A 20,523-nucleotide genomic window follows, 5' to 3' on the forward strand; every position below is an offset into this window, starting at 1 on the left:
TCATGAAAGTTTCAGTTACTTGCCAATCTTGTGCATTAATCTTGCATCATAGTAGAAACTCACCATGATAAATACCTGATCAAGGGTGCAAAGCCAATTTTTTCTGAAAATGGTAGGTGCATGTTAAATAACAAGGATGTAAACTAACTTGATTTTGGTGTTGGGTTTCCACATTGTCAAATGCACCCCATTTTTGTCACGTCCTATTCATTCTCAAGATCAAAAGGTTGCTAAAAATTGCTAAATGGAAATAGTCTAAGCTACCACCACATCATGATCCCATCATCACTAGGTCTCGTGCAAGAGAGATGTCTACCAATGGGCCTTCGACTCCCGAAGTGAGTCCTGCCAAGTTCACTCAGATGAAAGAGCAAATGTCAGAATTGATGCGCATGGTGCAATAGCTAGTTGTAGGAGGAGGACAAAACTCTTCCGGTCATAGTTAAGGAGGTCCCCAAACCGAGAATGAAAATCAGCCCCTACCAAAATAGGATCAGAGCCACAATATACCACCCCAGGGCAATGACCAAGAAACAAATCCTTCTAAGGAAAAGAACCCCGAATTTGGGATTGGCCAAGTCAAAAGCCAAATGGAAACTCTGGCAGAAAAGCTTCGAATCATGGAGGGCTCCAGTGCCCATGGAAGCATTGATCTAGACAGTCTGACCAACTTCCCTTAGGTCGTTATGCCTCCCAAATTCAAGGCACTAGAGTTTGTTAAGTATGATGGTACAGAAGATCCTTGCACGCACTTATGCATGTTCTATAGGAAGATGGCTCCCTATGGGGATAATCACCTTCTACTTTGCCAGATTTTCCCTGATAGTTTGACTAGCCCCGTGGCCACATGGTATGTGAGATTGGAAAAGACCTCTAGCTGGAGGTAAATGGCCAACTCTTTCCTGGAATAGTACCGATTCAATACCGAGATAGCTCTCGACCGCATGGTCCTTATGAGAACAAAGAAGAAGAGTGGGGAATCTTTCTGAGAATATGCCCAAAGGTGGCGAGAGCTAGCCGCACAAGTGTAACCCCCCATGATGGAAAATGAGATGATCAAATGGTTCATTGACAACCTCAAGCCTCCTTACTATGAGAAGATGATCAGCACCCAAGTCACTCATTTTGCTAGCCTCATCCCTATTAGGGAGCATATGGACCAAGGTATTAAGAGCAAGAAGATCATGGATCCCGAATCCTTGAGTTCCATGGTTAAACAACAAGTCAAGAAATTGACCGGCCGCAAGACTAAAGAAGCCGATGTGCACATGATCGACAATGCATTAGAAAGGCCTAGGTGTATTACTGCTGCTTATGCAACCCCAGCTGCTAGACCTTATCAACTAGAAGTCACCACTTCCATGATCAAGACAAATCATCTTAGTTGATATGTTATAGTCTTCGCAGATGAAATGCCCAATTTCATCATCGACTACGAACCAAATTCTGAGTTTACAAAGAACTTGTGATTTATATCTTCTGTAAATAAATCACATAAATCACATACTATGCATCTCATGGACTATATGATAATGTTCGAATATTCATGTTACCATTATTTTAGATGATAATAAAACAACTTTATTAATCTCAATATTAAGTCATACATCATGTCATACATAATGCCATAAATAATATCATACATAGCATCATACGATAGGATTTAAGGGCAATAATCCCAACACCATGCCCATGGCAGATCTTTATGCTTACCTGCTAGAAAAGAAGCTAGTGACCCCGATGTTTGCCAGGCCCAGAGAAGGCCCTCCATCACCTGGCTTTGATCCGTCTAAGAAGTGTGAACACCATTTTGGGGCTGAAGGGCATACTGTGGAAGAATGCTACCAGTTGAGAGACTGTGTCAAGGATCTTATCGACAACAAGTTGATACAGTTTGATAATGCAGCTGCTCCAAACATCATCACCAACCCTTTGCCTCCCCATTAGGAAGGGAATGTAAACGTCATTATCACAGTGGAAGAACGGGTCCCAGATTTCTCCTCACTGTCATTCCCATGGGAGGCCATGCTCCGAGCCTTGGTCCAAGAGAGCCACCTTGATCTTAAGGGTATGGGAACCCCAGGATTTGATTGGGGAATTGCTCATTTTGCTACAAGCATACCCTGTTTCATTGTAGAGTGCTCTGAGCATAGGTTCAGAGTCTAGTCGATCGTGTTATTATCTAGATTGAAAGGGAAATTGTGCGAAGAGATGATTGCATGGCAGCCAGCCTATGTCCTCTAGCTACCCAATCAGGAACTAGCTGCAATGCTCTATCTGTTGGATCAAGGAAAGATTAGGACGAATATCTACAGAAACGCCTTGGTAAAGTTACTTTAGTATCTCCCTCTTCAGTAGTCATTGAGGAGATCATAGAATCATCTGTGGATTTGGAGTCATTAGATTTAGAAAAAGGAAAAACCCCGCTAACCATTGAGGGATTCACTCCTCTGGTTTTTGCATTGCCTACGATCGCGGGGCCAACTTCATCATCAATTCAAGAGGGAACCGCTATTGTTCCCGCTATCTGAGGTTTCGATCCTCTTATTCTACCGAGGCTTACCTCTGGAATATCTGGGGTATCTAGTTCAAAGGCCCTCGAAGCCATTTTGCCAAGTCCGGTGGTCATTAATCTGAAAATGTTCTCTATAGCACCCAATTTACAAACTCAGGAGGGCATTATCATTTGCATGCCGAAGTCGTTCCCTTATGAAGATAGCCATCGTGTCCTATGGAAATATGATGTGTCCTTAATCTCCACTCGAACCTTAAAAGAGGAGGTCTGCTCCAATATCTTTTCAGGTCTATATGGGCTTACTAGGAGTGGCCACTGCTATTCTCCCGATGAGCTAGAAAAGAGAAGGAAAGAGATTGGCAAGAGTATTGCTGAGCCCGTTAGGAATAGGGTTGCAATCGAAGAAGCCAAGGAATTCTTGAAAATTATCAGAAACTCAGAATACAGTGTGATTCAGTAGCTAAACAGGTCGCCAGCTCAGATTTCTATCTTAGCACTGTTGCTATCCTCCGATGTCCACTGTGAGGCTCTCTTGAAAGTCTTGAAAGAAACATGTGTTCCTATAGGTGTCACAGAATCTTCCTTTAAGGGTATGGTCTCAATGGTGTTGGCCACCAATCAGATTTCCTTTACAGATGATGACCTACCACCAGAGGGTAGAAAGCATACTTTGCCCATGCACATTATGGTGAAGTGTGAAGACATGATCGTCTCCAGAGTATTAATTGACAATGGAGCAGCCCTGAATGTGTGCCCGGTGTCTACAATAAAGAGCCTGAATGTGGATACTTCTCTTATTCGCCCTACCACCATGATCATTAAAGCCTTTGATGGCACTCTTCGAGAAATGCAAGGTGAGATTGAATTAGCAATTGGAATTGGCCCCAGGTCTTTCATGGTCAACTTCGAAGTCATCAAGGTGGATTCCCCATATAATATGCTCCTAGGGAGGCCTTGGCTACACACTGCGGGCGCAGTTGCTTTTACCCTTCACCGGAGGCTCAAGTTCCCTTCCGAGGATTAGTTGATAACTATTATGGCTGAAGAGACCCTAACCATCTTCAATGAGACTTCTATCCCCTACATTGGTGCTAATGCCTTTCCAGAGGCAACTTTGCATAGTTTTGAGCTAGTCTCCATGATTTCCAGAGCTTTAAAACTCAAGTCAGCATAACCCTCCGCTACTTTAATGGTTGCCAAGGAGATGCTCAAATTTGGCTATCAGTTAGGCCAAGGCCTAGGTACCGTAGGACATGGGAATGCTTCTCTGATTGAACTCCAAGACAACAAATGAAGATTCGGTCTAGGCTACAACCCCTCTGATGAAGAACTTTTCCAAGCTTCCAGAGGAAAGAAAAGGAAGTGCACCGGCCGAGGTCATCAGATCATAAATGGCATAGGAATCATGCGAGGAGGAATCAGATCTAGCTTGTCTCATCCACTTGTGTCCTGAAGAATGCTCAGTGAATGCCATCATATGCCCTGGGGATGATCTGACTTCTGCTATTAGGCCCTATGCCAGGCGAGACAGTAGGCCATTGGACCATCGAGCCTTGCTTTGTGGTTGCACTGGCTAAGTAAGGAGTGTTCCATCATCATGTGGTTGGGTCCTCCAATTGACTGAAATAGTTGGAATAACATATCTAGTTCGTTTTGCATGTCATTTCCTTCAACATCATAATCTATTCTAATTCTTCCCAAGCGGGTACATTGTCATGTTACCATAACGAGGATATTGATGATGTGAATTAGAAAAGTGCATTTTCGGAGCTAGTTCAGGGAAATTGCTCAGATTTATAGTCAGCCAAAGAGGAATTGAAGTGGACCCAGCAAAAGTCCAAGCTATTTGGGACATGCCAACACCGTAAACCAAGAAACAGATTTGCAGCTTCTTAGGCAAAGTCAATTACATAGCTCGTTTCATAGCATAGTTGATCGCCACATATCATCCACTGTTCAAGCTCTTGAAGAAGGACATAAAGATAGAATGGACAGATAAGTACCAAACGGCCTTTGACAAGATCAAGCAGTATTTGTTGAACCCTCCTGTTCTGGTTCCCCCGACACCGGGATATCCATTAATCCTTTACCTAGCGGTACAAGAAACCTCCATGGGTTGCATGTTAGGCCAGATAACTGAGCCCGATTAGAAAGAAAGGGTGATTTACTATTTAAGCAAGAAGTTCACCAGTTGTGAGATCAACTACATCGCCATTGAAAAGGCGTGTTGCGCCTTAGTGTGGGCCTCACACAAATTGCGGCAGTACATGCTCTACTACACCGTGTGGCTCATTTCCCATATAGATCCCATTAAGTACATCTTTGAAAAGCTAGCTCTTACAAGGAAGATCTCCCGTTGGCAAATGTTGCTCTCCATATTCAACTTTGTGTTTGTCACGAGAAATGCCATCAAGGGCCAGGCTGTAGTCGACTACCTAGCGGACCGGCTGCTGAATGATCCAGAACTTTCAGAATCCCTCTTCCTTGATGAGGATGTCATGGCACTAGAGCCAGAACCAAACAATGTGGAACCGTGGCGTTGGAAGCTTTATTTTGATGGAGTCGCCAATTTTACCGGAAATGAAGTGGGAGCAGTCTTAGTTTCCCTCAAGGGCCAGCAAATCCCTATTTCAGTCAAGCTAAATTTTGATTGCACCAACAACGTCACAGAATATAAAGTGTGCATAGTCGGCTTGCAAGTGACCCTAGAGTTCGGCGCCTATGACTTGAGCGTCTTTGGAGATTCCCTATTAATCATCTCCCAAATCAAAGGAAAATGGCAAGCTCGAGACACCAAGTTGATTCCGTATTAGAAATGTATCAACCGCTTGATTCCGAAATTCTGAGACATCACATTTGCCTTTTTGCCTGAGCACACAACCAGTTTGCAGACGCCTTGGCTACCCTGGCTAGCATGGTTAAGTTATCAGAAGGAGATGATATGCGGCAATTGCGCATAGAAGTCTGTGGTGTTCCAGCCTATTGCATGAGCATCGAAGAATGCATGATTGTCGAAGTTGAAGTCGGCGGAAAGCCATGGTACCAAGATATCAAGGCTTATATCAAGAACAGTGAATACCCATCCGGTGCAATAGACAATGAAAAGAAGTTTATTCGGCGCATGGCCTGCCAATTTTTCTTGAGTGGAGAAGTCTTTTACAAAAGGAATCATGATTCTACCCTGCTTCGATGCGTATATGCCTCTAAGGCTAATCATCAGATGGAAGAGATGCATGAAGGCTTACTCGAAGCTCATGCTAATGGACCCCTGTTGGCCCGCAAGATTATAAAAACCAGTTACTAATGGCTCGCCATGGAAAGTGATTGCATTAAACATGTGAGGACATGCCATCGTTGCCAGGCCTATCAAGACAAGAAGAACGCTCCTCCTTAGCCTTTGCACTCTTTAGTAGCACCATGGCCCTTCTCAACTTGGGGTATGGATGTCATCAGACCCATGATTCCGAAAGCTTCAAATGGTCATGAGTACATCTTAGTGGTCATTGATTATTTTACAAAGTAGGCGGAAGCCACTTCGTACAAAAGCGTCACTCAAAAGCATTGGTAGCCGGGTTATTGAAATATGACATTATTTGTCGCTACAGCGTGCCAGGAGAGCTCATTACAGATAATGGGGCGAACCTAAATGGGAAAATGATCCAGCAACTCTGCCAACAGTTCAAGATCGAGCACAGAAATTCGGTTCCTTATCGCCCTCAAATGAATGGTGCAGTGGAAGCCATTAACAAGAAAATAAAGAAAATCTTGGTGAAGATGACAGACACATATAAAGATTGGCACGAGTACTTGACGTTTGCCTTATGTGCATATCGCACTTCTCTTCGTACTTCCACGGGTGCGACCCCATATTCATTAGTATACAGCATGGAGGTCGTCCTCCCCGTAGAGGTAGAGATCTCGTCTCTTAGGATTTTATCTTAAGCAAAGATATCAGAAGCTGAATGGGCCCTTTCCCGATATGAACAACTGAACACGATTGATGAAAAGAGCATGCCTGCAATGTGCCATAGACGGTTGTACCAAAGCTGCGTCGAGCGAGTATTCAACAAGAAAGTTAGACCAAGGGTCTTCGAAGAAGGCAATCTAGTCTTAAAGAAGCGCAACCAGGCCATGCCTGATCATAGAGGAAAGTTTGCCCCAACTTACGAGGGCCCATATGTGGTAAAGAGGGCTTTTTTCGGAGGAGCCTTGATTCTAGTCGACATGGACAGGCATGACTTCAATATGCCCACCAATTCTGACGCCAACATACGGTACCTTGCATGAAGGAGCCTCTCAGTGCACCTCATTTCTATATTTTTTTGTCATCAAAAAAAAAAAAAAAAACAAAAACAACAAAAAAGAACAAAATATATATATATATATATATATATATATATATGTAAAAAGGTAGATCGAAAACCCGAAAGGGTGGTCTACGCAAAAGGAGAGCAAACGAAGGAGTGTGAGAGAGCTTGTTAGATTGAAAACTCGAAAGGGCGGTCTAGGTAAAAATTAAGGCAATCAAAAGTCAGTTGAACTACATGATGACCTGATCCTTCCTAATGGAGGTATGTAGGCAACCATCTCAATTCGGTCACGTCTTAAAAGAAAAATAAATTAGTTGTGCCTGTTTGAATTCCTGGTCAAGATCAGAAAATTAGATGGATCCAGCGTCCAAGACAAGATATGAAGACACCTCCGAGATCGCTCTCTGTCTATAATACTGCCATGACCCAGTGGTCTGCTCAAGATGTTCTGGCTCATACCAATGGGAAATGTGCCTCAATAGGAAAAGGAAAAGATCCGTCTAGAACAAGATGTATCCTTGGAAAAATAAGATATTGATATGCATGAATTTTACATCTATCACTTATTTGTATGATCTTGTATTTTCAAAGCATTTGCCTACATATTCATTAACATGCCTGTATTGTGCCATTCAGTTTCTTTCGTGCATTTTGGGTATCAAAACATGAAATCTCATCTCATAAATATATCTTGAATATCATCATAAACATCTCTCTCCACCATCTCTCAGTTTCTAAGCATGCCTAACAAACTAGACTATGCTTTAAGAACACAAACAAAAAGAGGAAGGCCTTACACAATTGCCTAGCAATTTATGAAAGACCTTTCCATACATGGTGGGATACTAACTACATAACTCATGTGTAGAAACAAAATAAGCAGAAAAGAACACCAACAAGTCAAACATGGCCCAAGCGATCAGACACGGCCTGGCACAATCTCCCAAAACCAGTATGGAGAATCGGGTCATCATGAGAATGAGTGCAAAGTAACCCGACTGCATCAAAGCCCAGATCTCTGGCAACCCCTCTAAGTCTGTCATGTGAATGTCAAAAATGGACAAGCTCCCTCTCCATCATGGAATCAGAAGTAGGCCCCTGTCTCTCGATCCCTAGTAAAGCCTGCAAGGTGCCCACCTCTACAGTAGAAACTCTCAAAGCCTCCTTCCTCTCAGCCAGCTCAGTCTGAAGGCAATACAAGGCCAATAGAGGCTCACTAGGCTCATCGCCTGTACTCCGTGCTCAAAGTGGAATGAATGTAGGCCTTCACCTGTACTAGCTTCAATGCTAAGCCATCGGCCCTGCTGGCCTCTAAGTAAGATCCGCAAGCTCATCCTCCAAACTCGCAACCTGGGATCTCAGCTGAACACACTATTCCTCTGTACCGAGAGGGGCCAACCCTCTCCTATCAAGCTCTGCCCTAAGAGTAGCGAGCTCACTCTCATGTGCACTGCTCATCTCCTCCATAAGGGTATCAGCCAACTCCCTACAGCAGTCTCTATCCTTAACAGCCTCCCTCAGGCACTCCCTTAGATCCATAAGAGCCCTTTTAGCCCTGATCTCAAATTCTAGAGTATAATCTCTCAAAACATCAGCTAGAAGTGGCAACTCGGCTGAGACTGGTGATGATAAGTCAAACACAAAGCTTGGATCTTTGGTATCTCTCCATACTCTAAACTCAGTAGAAAACCACTTTTGGTCATCCCTAAAAAAAAGGGGGAAGTCAATGCTCGACTTGCGTACCTCCCAGAACTCAGAGGCACGCCTTATCACTACCACATCAATATCCACGAGCCCGTACTCGTAAGTGACAACGGAGAGATCACTAAGTCAAGGGATATGCTGGATACCCTCGAACTGCCGCATGGCCATGCTTAGAAAGTAGCCCATGCACCCCTAGATACCTACCAGAGGAATGCCAAGTAAACCAATGCAATGGGTCTACCCCTACCATCTAGTGATACCCCACTTAACTCTCCAGGTCCAGTCAACGGGACTCAAGTTGCACAAGTATCTCAGCCAACCCTCAATATCCCCTGAAAAAGGAAGATCAAGAACTACAGTAGCCTGAACTCTACTTCTAATGGCAAAGCCCTTAGGCTGATCCCTGGCAATAACACTCAGGTGGCTACAAAACCACAGCTGTAGCAGATGAACACAACAACCTAGCCTACCCCTACTAGTCCTCCGACACAAAGACAAGGACCTAATCATCTCAGAAAGTAAAGTAGGAATGAAAGAGGTACAATGAGGTAGGGCACTCATCAGAGGGAGAACGGCAAAGTTGACAACTCTTAATGATGAAAGAAATAGCATCGCACCAAAGAAGGCCACCAGGAAGGACTAACACCGATAGAATATTCACCGCTTCTCTAAGTCCACAAAGTCATCTCGATAGCCAACAGGACACTCCAATGAGTGGAACCGATCATACAGAAAATTGAAGGACATGTTCCCTCCTATCTCGCTGCCATACCAAGTCAGCGCCTCCACAACGGGCCTTTTCAAGCTCAACAAATCAGTGAGTCTCTTGCAGTAGCGTGGCCGCACTAGTGGAACAAAAATAGTGCTCAGAGGGGTAGAAAGAGAAAGAAAATGATCATACTTCTCCAAGGTGGGCACCAGATCAACATCTCCAATGGTGACACATCTCAAGATGGGGTCCCAACAAGAGGTAATGACCTCCAACAAATGCCAGTCCAATGAGGTGTGAAGAAGAGCAGTAGCATCTCCAAGAAGTTGTCGGATGAATGCCTGGTCATCGCAAGAAAAGGAGCTCAACCACCTCCTAAGCTTCTTCTCATAGTAAGACTCCCTCTCAAGCCCAACTAAAGTGTCGTAGGAGTGAGCACCAAGAGCATCCATGAATGGATCCTACTAAATCTGATGATCTGATGAGAATCTACGTGAAAAATGATGAAAAACAATGTTTTCTACACGTTTTGGGTGAAGAAAAGTGTAGAAGAAGGCCCAAAAAATCGTAGACCAGAATGAGCTGAAACTGGGCTGAACCCAGCCTTTTATGCATGAAAACCGAGGCAGCGCACCTTGTAGGGCCGTCAGTACACCTACAAGGGTCGTCGGCCCTCGAGACACGTGCTAGGGCTTTTCAACCCCCCAAGCACAAACCCGACTATGCTATGACCACTACCCCTCTGTTTGGGTCATTTTTTACTGCCTTAGAGCAAAGATTCCCTCGTTTTAGCACCCACCATAGTGCGTAGTCGGCCCGGCAGTGAACCGAATTGTCAAAAATTCTCTCTCATGCAACCGAGACTGCTAAAATCCTACACTGGGGCAGTTTATCTTTGTGCGTCTTGTTCAGCACTCCCAGACATCTTAAACCCCATTTTTCTAAGCCCAGTTCACCCGGTTCAAGGGTCGATTCAGCCCCGGTAATCAGAGCTCACAACAGAAGGATGCTAGAAACCGTTCTCTGCCATTTGGTAGTTTTTTTTAGCTTATTTGGAGGACAGAGGGAGTCGTTTCTCATGATGTTGCCCTAAGAAGCTTGTCTTTGAACTATTAGCTGGCCCGGGCAATAACAGGAGCAATCAATGCATACTGCCTCAGAGTGCGTTCAAGGAGATCTCGTTTAGAATGTCCGTATTCATTACTAGCATTCGGTATGGCCTATGAAGTCAAGGCCATTTTTAGCTATTCTGCGGGTTTCAAACCTCGCAAAACCCAAAACTGGGGCAGTTTACTTTGTGCAGTTCTCTCTATCTTGTCCATTATGCAAGAACGGGTTCGTCCCACCGAGGATATTTCCCTTATGTTGAGAGTCACATAAAACCCTAAACTGGGGCAGTTTATTTCATGCGATCCCTCCATTCTCACTCCCCTCCCCCCCCCCCCTCCCCCCCGGTGGGGTGATCATTGTCAAGATTTAGGGATAAAACGTACATCAGCAGCCCTTTCAAAGGCAGTTTTCAAGAGTTATGCATGTAAGTCCTACTCAGAGGCATTGTTTTTCACACACTTCAGTAGCCCCCTCAAAGGCGATTTTTCTATGGTTGTACATATAAGTCCTAATCAGAGGCATTGTTTCCCCTACACCAGCAACCCTCTCAAAGGTAATTTCCAGAATCATACATATAAGTCCTAACAAGAGGCATTATTTTATACATACATCATGAGGCTAAAAGAGAATATCATACATCCAGGCCCACTGTGGGGCAGCATAATACACACATGTCTAGGCCCATCAAGGGGCGATACATAATATACATACATAGCAGGCCCGCCATGGGGCAATGTCTACTGTTAAGACATATGTGTTTCACTTGTTAAGAACATATGTCATGATTTTATGTAATTGGCTTATCCTTTGACAAAACGCACTTTACTTGTATTTGGGTAGATTTAGGATTGTTTAAATACTTCAAGAAACCTTGTTTCAAGATCAAGTATTGAAGCTTTCAAGTTTGTTCAAGAAAACAAGTTCAGAGTGCAAAATCATTAAAACTCGACAGCTGCATCTATCGAGCTTAAGGAAGCTGTTCTTCATTTGGTGTTCTCGACACCTGCTCGACACCTGCTATCTGTCGAGGTTTAAGATTTTCAGAATTTCAATCTGATTTTCTTGGGATCCGTGAATGTGTCTTTGGGCCTTCTTTTCTCCTAAACCTAGACATATAAAAGGATCATTTTAAAGGCCGTCAAAGTGTTTACAAGTTGCACAAGCTTTGAGCAAACTCTGTTCAAGCAAATTGTGACCGGAGACGAAGTTCTTGCCCTAGTTCATCTCTTTCTCTTGAAGAAGTTGCTGTGTATGTGCACCGTAGGGTTTTGTGACCAAGCATCTTCTTGATCTTCATCGTTTAGATGAACTGAAGAACTTTGCAACCAACAACCTTCTTAGTTGGTGATTGAAGTCGCGTACTAGGATCCGCACAATTGGTTAGTCACGTACTGGGAGTCGTGCATCAGAAAAGGGAACTGTCACTACAAAACAAGTCCAATTGGGTATTGGGGTAAAGGTTCAACTGTAGGTTGGTAAGGTACTGAGATTCCTTTACTTGTAACCGCTTGTTGTGATAATAGTGGAGTTTCAGGAGTGGTGACCTGAAAATCACTCGGTGGGGTTTTTGCCGTTAGGTTTTCCCCATTCGTAAACAAATCACCGTGTTATTTATTTTTCACTGCATTATTAGTTTATTGGTGATTTGTTTGTGCTACCACGCGTTTGCATGATAAATTGATTAATTAATAACTTGGCTAATTAATTAATTAATTTCTATCACAAGGGGTCATTCAGTTTATGGCCTATCAATCTCCCCCTTTGGCAATCCGTGACAAAACCACAACAAACAAATGAATATATGAGAGAAGTCATAAATCACTCAACTCATATTCACTTGTTGAATACAATAAAATCTATCTTAACACAAACTCTTGAAAAACTTTGCAAGAAGAGAGTTTATGGCAAGTAGACTTTGATAACCTGTATTTCTGAAACACTTTAAACAAAACTCATCAAGGCATCTTTGTGTGAAACAGAAATAATAGATTGCATACAAGTATAAGAAACATGTGTATAAAGAGAGAAAAGAAACAACACATGAAGGGGTAGGTGAAAGAAAACATACATCAATATAAATAAAAAAAGATAAGTATAATGTATGTCTAGAAATGGTCACAAGACCTCATGTACAAGAGTAATGTATCTAAAAAGAAAGAAAAGAAAAGATACATACTATCCTCACTGCATCCCTAAAAATGTATCAGCACTCCCCCTAACAAAATGATCCTATACTAACTCTCCCCCTAAGATGGTCTACTTTCATACTAAAACTACTCCCCCTTTTTGTCACGAATGACAAAGGGTAAGAGTGTCAAGTAGACATCACATCGGCAGAGCTAGCATCTCCATCATCATCATCGGAAGCATCATCGTCATCACCATCATTATCATCCTCATCCTCAGAAGCAGAAGCCACGGGAGAAGGTGGTGAAGGAGTAGCCTCAGGAGCAAAGCCACCCATAGACGCCTATCGTAGTGCAATACAACCAACACGAACGTTCACCTGATACAACTCCGTAGAGAGTGTATCAAGGCGAGCATCCAAGCGCTGCAGCTGCGCCATGATATCTCCTAGAGACACATCGCCCGAAGAAGAAGGAGGAGCCGATGTGGATGGAGCTGAACGGGATGGAGCGGAATGGGAGGAAGGAGCTGCTGAATCCGACTGCCGCGACCGAAGCTGGGCCTCACTACATTTAACGGTAGCGTAATCTATGGCACACATGACGGTAAAGTGGTCGGAAGAGGGAAAAGGAACAGAAAAATGGCGTAGAATCCTCGTGATAGCGGAAGGAAAGATGAGCTTATCACGGGTCGCCGAATCTAGATGAACATCTATAATAGACAGAATGAAATGAGAAGGGAAGTCTTTGGTAAGATGCTCAAGAAAAGACAACAAAAACTGAGCACGAGGCTCTGTGATAGAGTTGTAGTGAGAGAGGGGATGCAAAACAAAAGTCATCACCATGTTCATGAATCTAGGACCTTTAGCAAAAGGTCGACATGGTGTAAAAAGACGCTCACCCCAAGCAGTAGGGCGCTCACAGAAAGTAGACATGAGCTCATCCCTAGACACAGTCCTCAGACGCTCACAACCAGGATAGTCAGGAAACTCTATCCTAGGAACCCGAAGCACATCCGCATCCAACTGCGATGTGATAGGAATGCGCGTACCTCGAACGCGAGTGAAGAAAAGAGGTACAGACCGATCAATCCCATGCATGTTGGAGTAGAACTCCTGAATAAGCACGAGAGGACAAGTGACCGGGACGTCACATAGTGACTCCCATCCCCTAATGTGAATGACAGAGGGAAGGTCGGTGTCTGCAAAATCCGTCAAGATGACTTGGCGTTCCGAATGAATGCCTCGTCTAGAAAAGTTCTCCGAAAATGTCTTAAAGGCATCATCATCGACAGATAGCCAGCTATTGAGGAGGTGTCGAGCCAGCTTTTAAAAACAGTTTTTCGAGATGGGAAAAACACAATCATGAATGCAATCCAACATGCAACTCAACCAACGATCCAATCAACATATTAAGCTCTCAAAATCATCTCTCAAATGAAAATTTAAGCACATGGATCTCCAAACACACACACACACACACACACACACACACACACACTAAACAAGTCTAACCAATTTTATATTTCAAAAACAAGTCTAGACAGTTTAGTGAGCATACATTAATACATGTAAAACCTTGTGATGACCAAATCACATTGTACCTGCACATGTATCAAGACTAGCAAAGAATATTGCGTGTTGTGTGTGAAAAACATCACAAGATTGCATAAGTGTATGCATGTTATGACGATTTGAGATATGAGAAAATCACTTTAACTCACACACAATCATAACTGCTTGATGGGGACTATCACCTTTGAGGTACATCCTATAACTCCCACATCTCCTAGAATACACGCTTGCAATCATATTTAAAGCCTTTTTTATCTTTTTGCTTTTGATTTTTCTTTGAATATTTTTCTTTTAAGCATATCATGCATAGGCTTATTAAAGAGAGAAAAGAAATACCCAATGATATTTGACATTCCAATTTTGCTATGCCTAAGCACACAAATGTCATTGACACTGCACTTTTGTTATGTCGAAGCATACAGGTGTCAAATTATGATTGGCGAGTAACAGTGGTGAGATGGTTATTATGCCTTTCTCTCAGGATTTTTTAGTCATTCCCATCAAAAAGAGTGATATGCGCGTTAAGTTTAATAGACAACTTAATCGTACTCATCACAAACACGAGCCATAAAGCTCACTTGCTTAGTTGTGCATAGAGATGCTCATCTAAGCTACAAATGATACAAAGTTTATAAGACTTTGTTTTAATGGCCATCCAAGGTACACAAGTACCAAAGTACACAAAACACACACTATTTTTGTATTTTTCTAATTTTTCAATTTTTTTTTTTATTTTTATAAAGAGAAACAAAACAAAGCAAAAACTGAAAAATAACCAAACAAAAACATGTTAAACAAACAAAGCATAAAAACTAGATGCAGATGCATGAGGAAGAAGGAAAAAGAGAGGAAGATCATCCCATGGAGATAACACCAATTTTTTGACGAAGGAATTCAAAGCGTTTACTGTCAAGAGGTTTGGTAAACAGGTTAGCCTTCTGATCATCGGTGTGAATAAACTCAAGAGTGAGAGTACCATCTTCGACAAGTTCCCTAATGAAATGATGTCGAATCTCTATGTGTTTGGTTCTGGAATGTTGAACCGGATTCTTAGAGATATTAATGGCACTGGTATTGTCACAATAGATAGTGAGATGTTCTTGACAAATACCATAATCATGGAGGAGTTTTTGCATCCATAAGAGTTGAGTGCAACAGCTACCAGCAGCAATGTACTCAGCTTCTGTAGTGGATAATGAGATGGAGTTCTGCTTTTTACTCATCCAAGAGACAAGATTATTACCCACATAGAAACAACCCCCTGAAGTACTCTTTTTATCATCAGCATTCCCAGCCTAATCAGCATCAGAGTACCCAGCTAGGACATCACTTGTGTCCTTGCTGTACCACACGCCAAACTCAGCAGTGGTTTTGACATACTTTATGATTCTCTTTAAAGCAGTCATATGAGACTCTTTGGGATTAGCCTGATATCTAGCACAAACTCCAAAACTGTAACTAATGTCAGGTCTACTAGCAGTAAGGTAAAGAAGACTACCTATCATGCTTCTATATAGAGAAGGATCAACACTTCTACCTAACAAGTCAACAGTGAGTTTAACATTTGGGTTCATAGGGGTTCTGACAGAACTAGCAGATTCCAAACCAAATTTTTTCACAAGATTCTTAGCATATTTAGATTGAGATAGAAATATACCTGAATCTTGTTAACGAATCTGCAACCCAAGGAAGTGAGTCAGCTCTCCAATCATGCTCATCTCGAACTCTGCCTGCATGAGTTTTGAGAAACCATGAGCAAGTTCATCCTTAGTCGATCCAAAGATGATGTCATCAACATAGACTTGGGCAACTATTAGCTCGCTATCTTCTCTTTTGATGAAGAGAGTCTGATCAGCCTTTCCTCTTGTGAACCCATGTGACACCAAGTATTGTGTAAGTCGATCATACCAAGCTCTGGGGGCTTGCTTTAACCCATAGAGTGCCTTCTTGATGTACAGTACATGATCTGGGAAGTGTGGATCAATAAACCCTTTTGGTTGCTCCACATAAATGTCTTCTTTGAGAAATCCATTTAAGAAAGCAGTCTTCACATCCATCTGATAAAGCTTGAACTTTAATTGACAGGCTAGTGCAAGGAGAATTCTGATGGACTCCATACGGGCAACCGGAGCAAATGTTTCATCATAGTCTACTCCTTCCATTTGAGAGTATCCTTGAGCTACAAGCCGAGCCTTGTTTCGGACCACATTGCCCTCCTCATCAGTCTTGTTGCGGAATATTCACTTTGTACCAATGATGTGTTCACCCTCCGGTCTAGGTACCAAGGTCCAAACATCATTCCTCTGAAACTGAAGAAGTTCATCATGCATTGCTTCAACCCAACTTTCGTCCTGAAGTGCTTCCTCAACTTTTGTGGGTTCAACCTGTGATAAATAACAAGAATAAGACACAAAGTTAGCAACACATTTATCAACAGTTCATTTCCTTAATGTGAGTTCATTTATATTTCCCACAATATCTTCTGAAGGATGATTTAATTTAACCCTAGATGAAGGTCTTTTCTCTTCATAAGACTCCGAGTCTGGTGAAGTGGATATGTCTACAGAATCTTCCAAAACACTGGGAGTACTGGGAGTACTTGGAACTACATGTTCTTGTTCAATAAGTTCTTGAACTTCATTAGGCTCAAGAGGAAGAATTTCTTTAGGTAACTCCTCAATGCTTTTCTGAGAACTAGAATCTGAAGACTCATCAATAACAACATTCACTGTCTCTATTATCTTCATAGTTCTCTTGTTGTATACTCGATAAGCCTTGCTTATGGAGGAGTAGCCCAAAAATATACCTTCATCACTCCTAGAGTCAAACTTTCCCACATTCTCTCTATCCTTGAGGATGAAATAGGTGCTTCCAAAGATCCTGAAGTACTTCACATTCGGCTTCCTTCCTTTCCATAACTCATATGGAGTCTTCTTGGTACCGGGTCTGAAGTACATCCTATTAACTGTATGACAAGCAGTGTTAACAGCTTCTCCCCAAAAGTTTCTAGCCAAATCCTTGTTATATAACATGGCTCTGGCCATCTCTTGAATAACTCTGTTCTTTCTTTCTACCACACCATTCTGCTGAGGAGTAATAGGAGTAGAGAATTCTTGAGATATGCTTGATCTTTAGCAAAAAGACTCCATATATGAGTTTTCAAATTCTTTACCATGGTCACTTCGAATTCGATCAATCTTCAGGTTCTTCTTATTCTGCAATCTTGTGCATAAGGCTTCAATGTGCTCAGGAGCATCAGACTTGGATCTTAAGAGAATGACCCAAGTGTATCTGGTGAAGTCGTCTACCACAACCATGATGTATCTCTTACCACCAAGAGACTCGGTTCTAGTTGGACCCATAAGATCCAAATGTAGGAGCTCCAATGGCCTAGATGTAGCTGATGTCTGAGTGCTTGGATGCTTAGCTTTTGTCTGTTTCCCAAGTTAACATGGTCCACACACCACATTGTTCATTCTACTAAGCTTCGGTATTCCCAAGACTGATTCATGCTTAGATACAATGGAAAGATGTTTGTAACTAGCATGTCCCATCCGTTGATGCCATAAATCTTCATTTGGCAAACGAATGCTGTTGCACACAATATCAGCATCAGGAACCAATCCATAACAGTTGTCTAAAGTGCGAACACCACTTATGAGGTTCTTTCCATACTCATCCATGACAAGACATTTTCCCTTTGAAAAAAGCACCATGAAGTCTTGATCACATGTCTGACTTATGCTTAACAGGTTCACCCTTAGACCTTCTACATAGAGGACATTTGCAATGTCTGGCAGTCCAGGTAGAGAAATAATTCCCTTTCCTTTAATTTGAGATTTGCTCCCATCACCGAAAGTGACATTGCCACCCTTTTTAGACTCGAAGGTCTTGAAGAGAGATCTGTCTCCAGTCATATGTCTTGAGCAACCGCTGTCGAGGTACCACAAGCATGTGTCCATAACTTTAAATGCAGATTTCATCATAAAACACACTTCATGTTTAGATGACAGATCAGTGGGAATAGTGCTTTCTCTCATCTGCCTTTTTCGAGCTAAGGCTTTAATGTTTACTCTTCTCAGACGAACTCCTTTGCACATTTTCATTCTGAGACAGTCTAGTTTGTTCTTAGCCAAACTGAGATCTTTTTCCATAGTCATCATAGAAGAATTCAAATAACTTTTAGACTTGTATTTTCTGAAACACTCAATCAAAAAGAGATTAGAAAACATAGATCTCTTCACGCTGGTTACAGTCATGACGACAGGGGTCAATGGATCAACACAGCAAAGATTAAACCCTAATAGAGTGTGCCTGCTCTGATACCACTTGATAGGCCACAAACTGAATGACCCCTTGTGATAGAAATTAATTAATTAATTAGCCAAGTTATTAATTAATCAATTTATCATGCAAACGCGTGGTAGCACAAACAAATCACCAATAAACTAATAATGCAGCGGAAAATAAATAACACGGTGATTTGTTTACGAATGGGGAAAACCTAACGGCAAAAACCCCACTGGATGATTTTCAGGTCACCACTCCCGAAACTCCACTATTATCACAGCAAGCGGTTACAAGTAAAGGAATCCCAGTACCTTACCAACCTACAGTTGAACCCTTACCCCAATACCCAATTGGACTTGTGCTATAGTGACAGTTCCCCTTTCTGATGCACGACTCCTAGTATGTGACTAACCAATTGCGCGGATCCCAGTACGCGACTTCAATCACCAACTAAGAAGGTTGTTGGTTGCAAAGTTCTTCAGTTCATCGAAACGATGAAGATCAAGAAGATGCTTGGTCACAAAACTCTACGGTGCACATACACAGCAACTTCTTCAAGAGAAAGAGATGAACTAGGGCAAGAACTTCGTCTCCGGTCACAATTTGCTTGAACAGAGTTTGTTCAAAGCTTGTGCAACTTGTGAACACTTTGACGGCCCTTAAACTGATCCTTTTATATGTCTAGGTTTAGGAGAAAAGAAGGCCCAAAAACACATTCACGGATCCCAAGAAAATTAGATTGGAATTCTGAAAATCTTAAACCTCGACAGATAGCAGGAGTCGAGCAGCTATCGAGCAGGTGTCGAGAACACCGAATGAAGAACAGCTTCCTTAAGCTCGATAGATGCAGCTGTCGAGCTTTAATGATTTTGCACTCTGAACTTGTTTTCTTGAACAGACTTGAAAGCTTCAATACTTGATCTTGAAACAAGGTTTCTTGAAGTATTTAAATCATCCTAAATCTACCCAAATACAAGTAAAGTGTGTTTTGTCAAAAGATAAGCCAATTACATAAAATCATGACATATGTTCTTAACAAGTGAAACACATATGTCCTAACATCTACAAAGTACATAAAGAATACATACATACCCACGCAGGGGCTGCAACGTGCTACAACAAAAAGCTAATCCTACTGGGAGTCATCATCTCTAAAGGAGTCATTGATAAACTGGTCGGCATCATCATCATCATCATCGTCATGGTCGCCAGTAAAAGGGCCGGTAGAAGGACCGGCTCCACCTAAAGCACCTGGAGTGTATCTTGGATCCTGAGAAGGCCCTTGAGTCTGAGCATAGGGACCCCAACTGCCTGCCAGGCCCGGAGGAACTAGCATATACCTAGGCTCGTATGGAGGAATAATAGGCCCCCGACCTAGAATGTGAGGTGAGGCGGAATATGGCCACGAGCCACCCGCAACTCTCCTATCAAAACCATGGTATAGCCGTGAAGTATGGCCAGCTCACCCTAAAGCTGGGTCCTCTCTCTGTCTACGGCAATAGCACAGACCTCTCTATCCCTCTGCCAAAGCTCCCTCTCTCGAGCTATGGCTCAACCAATCTCCTCCTGCATATGCACCTCCCTAGCAATAGAAGCAGTCTCAAGCTCTGTCACCCTAGATTGCAAAGTCTCAACCTGTGATCTCCATTTAGCTTCAAAAGCTACCTGGGCACGAGCGATGCCTCCTGGCACTCTGCCCCCACTCATAAGGACGTCTCCCATAATAGGTCCTGTAGAGGACGCTGCAAACCAAGTGGCATAGTCTATGCTAGTATCCACATATGCATCGAAGGAGCCCGTCGCGTAATTCGGATTGTCCACAGCGATGGACTCAAATGACAAACCGAGAGGAGGTGGATCCCTAGGTACTCCAAAAACCGGCATGGCCTAATTGAAGGTCCTCTCAGCCAAGAAGAACTCCCAACTCAACAGGGCAACAATAAGCTCAGATCTCCCCAGCATTGAGCCATCATAAGGATGAACCACTATCTTACCCCAGGTGATGCAATCCAAGGCCACAATGATAGTAACCGGCTGCACTAGGATAACTTTGGTAATAGTGTAGAGAGACCAAGCATAAGCTTGAGGATAAACAGTCACAAATAAACCCATGAACCATGGTCACAAGGCTGGAATATACTTGTAGGCCCACCATGTTAAGATCTGCCAATACCCCTCCAGGCTC

General features: G+C 42.7%; 1 protein-coding gene across 1 annotated transcript; it reads left to right on the plus strand.

Moving 5' to 3' along the window:
- The first annotated feature begins 4,782 nt into the window (after nt 1-4,782).
- On the plus strand, nt 4,783-5,328 carry LOC126721685 (uncharacterized). The gene has a single exon (XM_050424739.1). The coding sequence runs from the start codon at nt 4,783-4,785 to the stop codon at nt 5,326-5,328; it is 546 nt and encodes a 181-aa protein (XP_050280696.1).
- The last annotated feature ends 15,195 nt before the right edge of the window (nt 5,329-20,523 follow it).

The sequence above is a fragment of the Quercus robur genome, chromosome 4 (genome assembly GCF_932294415.1).
Source record: "Quercus robur chromosome 4, dhQueRobu3.1, whole genome shotgun sequence".
NCBI lineage: Eukaryota > Viridiplantae > Streptophyta > Magnoliopsida > Fagales > Fagaceae > Quercus > Quercus robur.

What these genes read in the sequence shown, in the direction of transcription:
- LOC126721685 (XM_050424739.1), top strand. Translation starts at nt 4,783, where the DNA reads ATGCTCTACTACACCGTGTGGCTCATTTCCCATATAGATCCCATTAAG.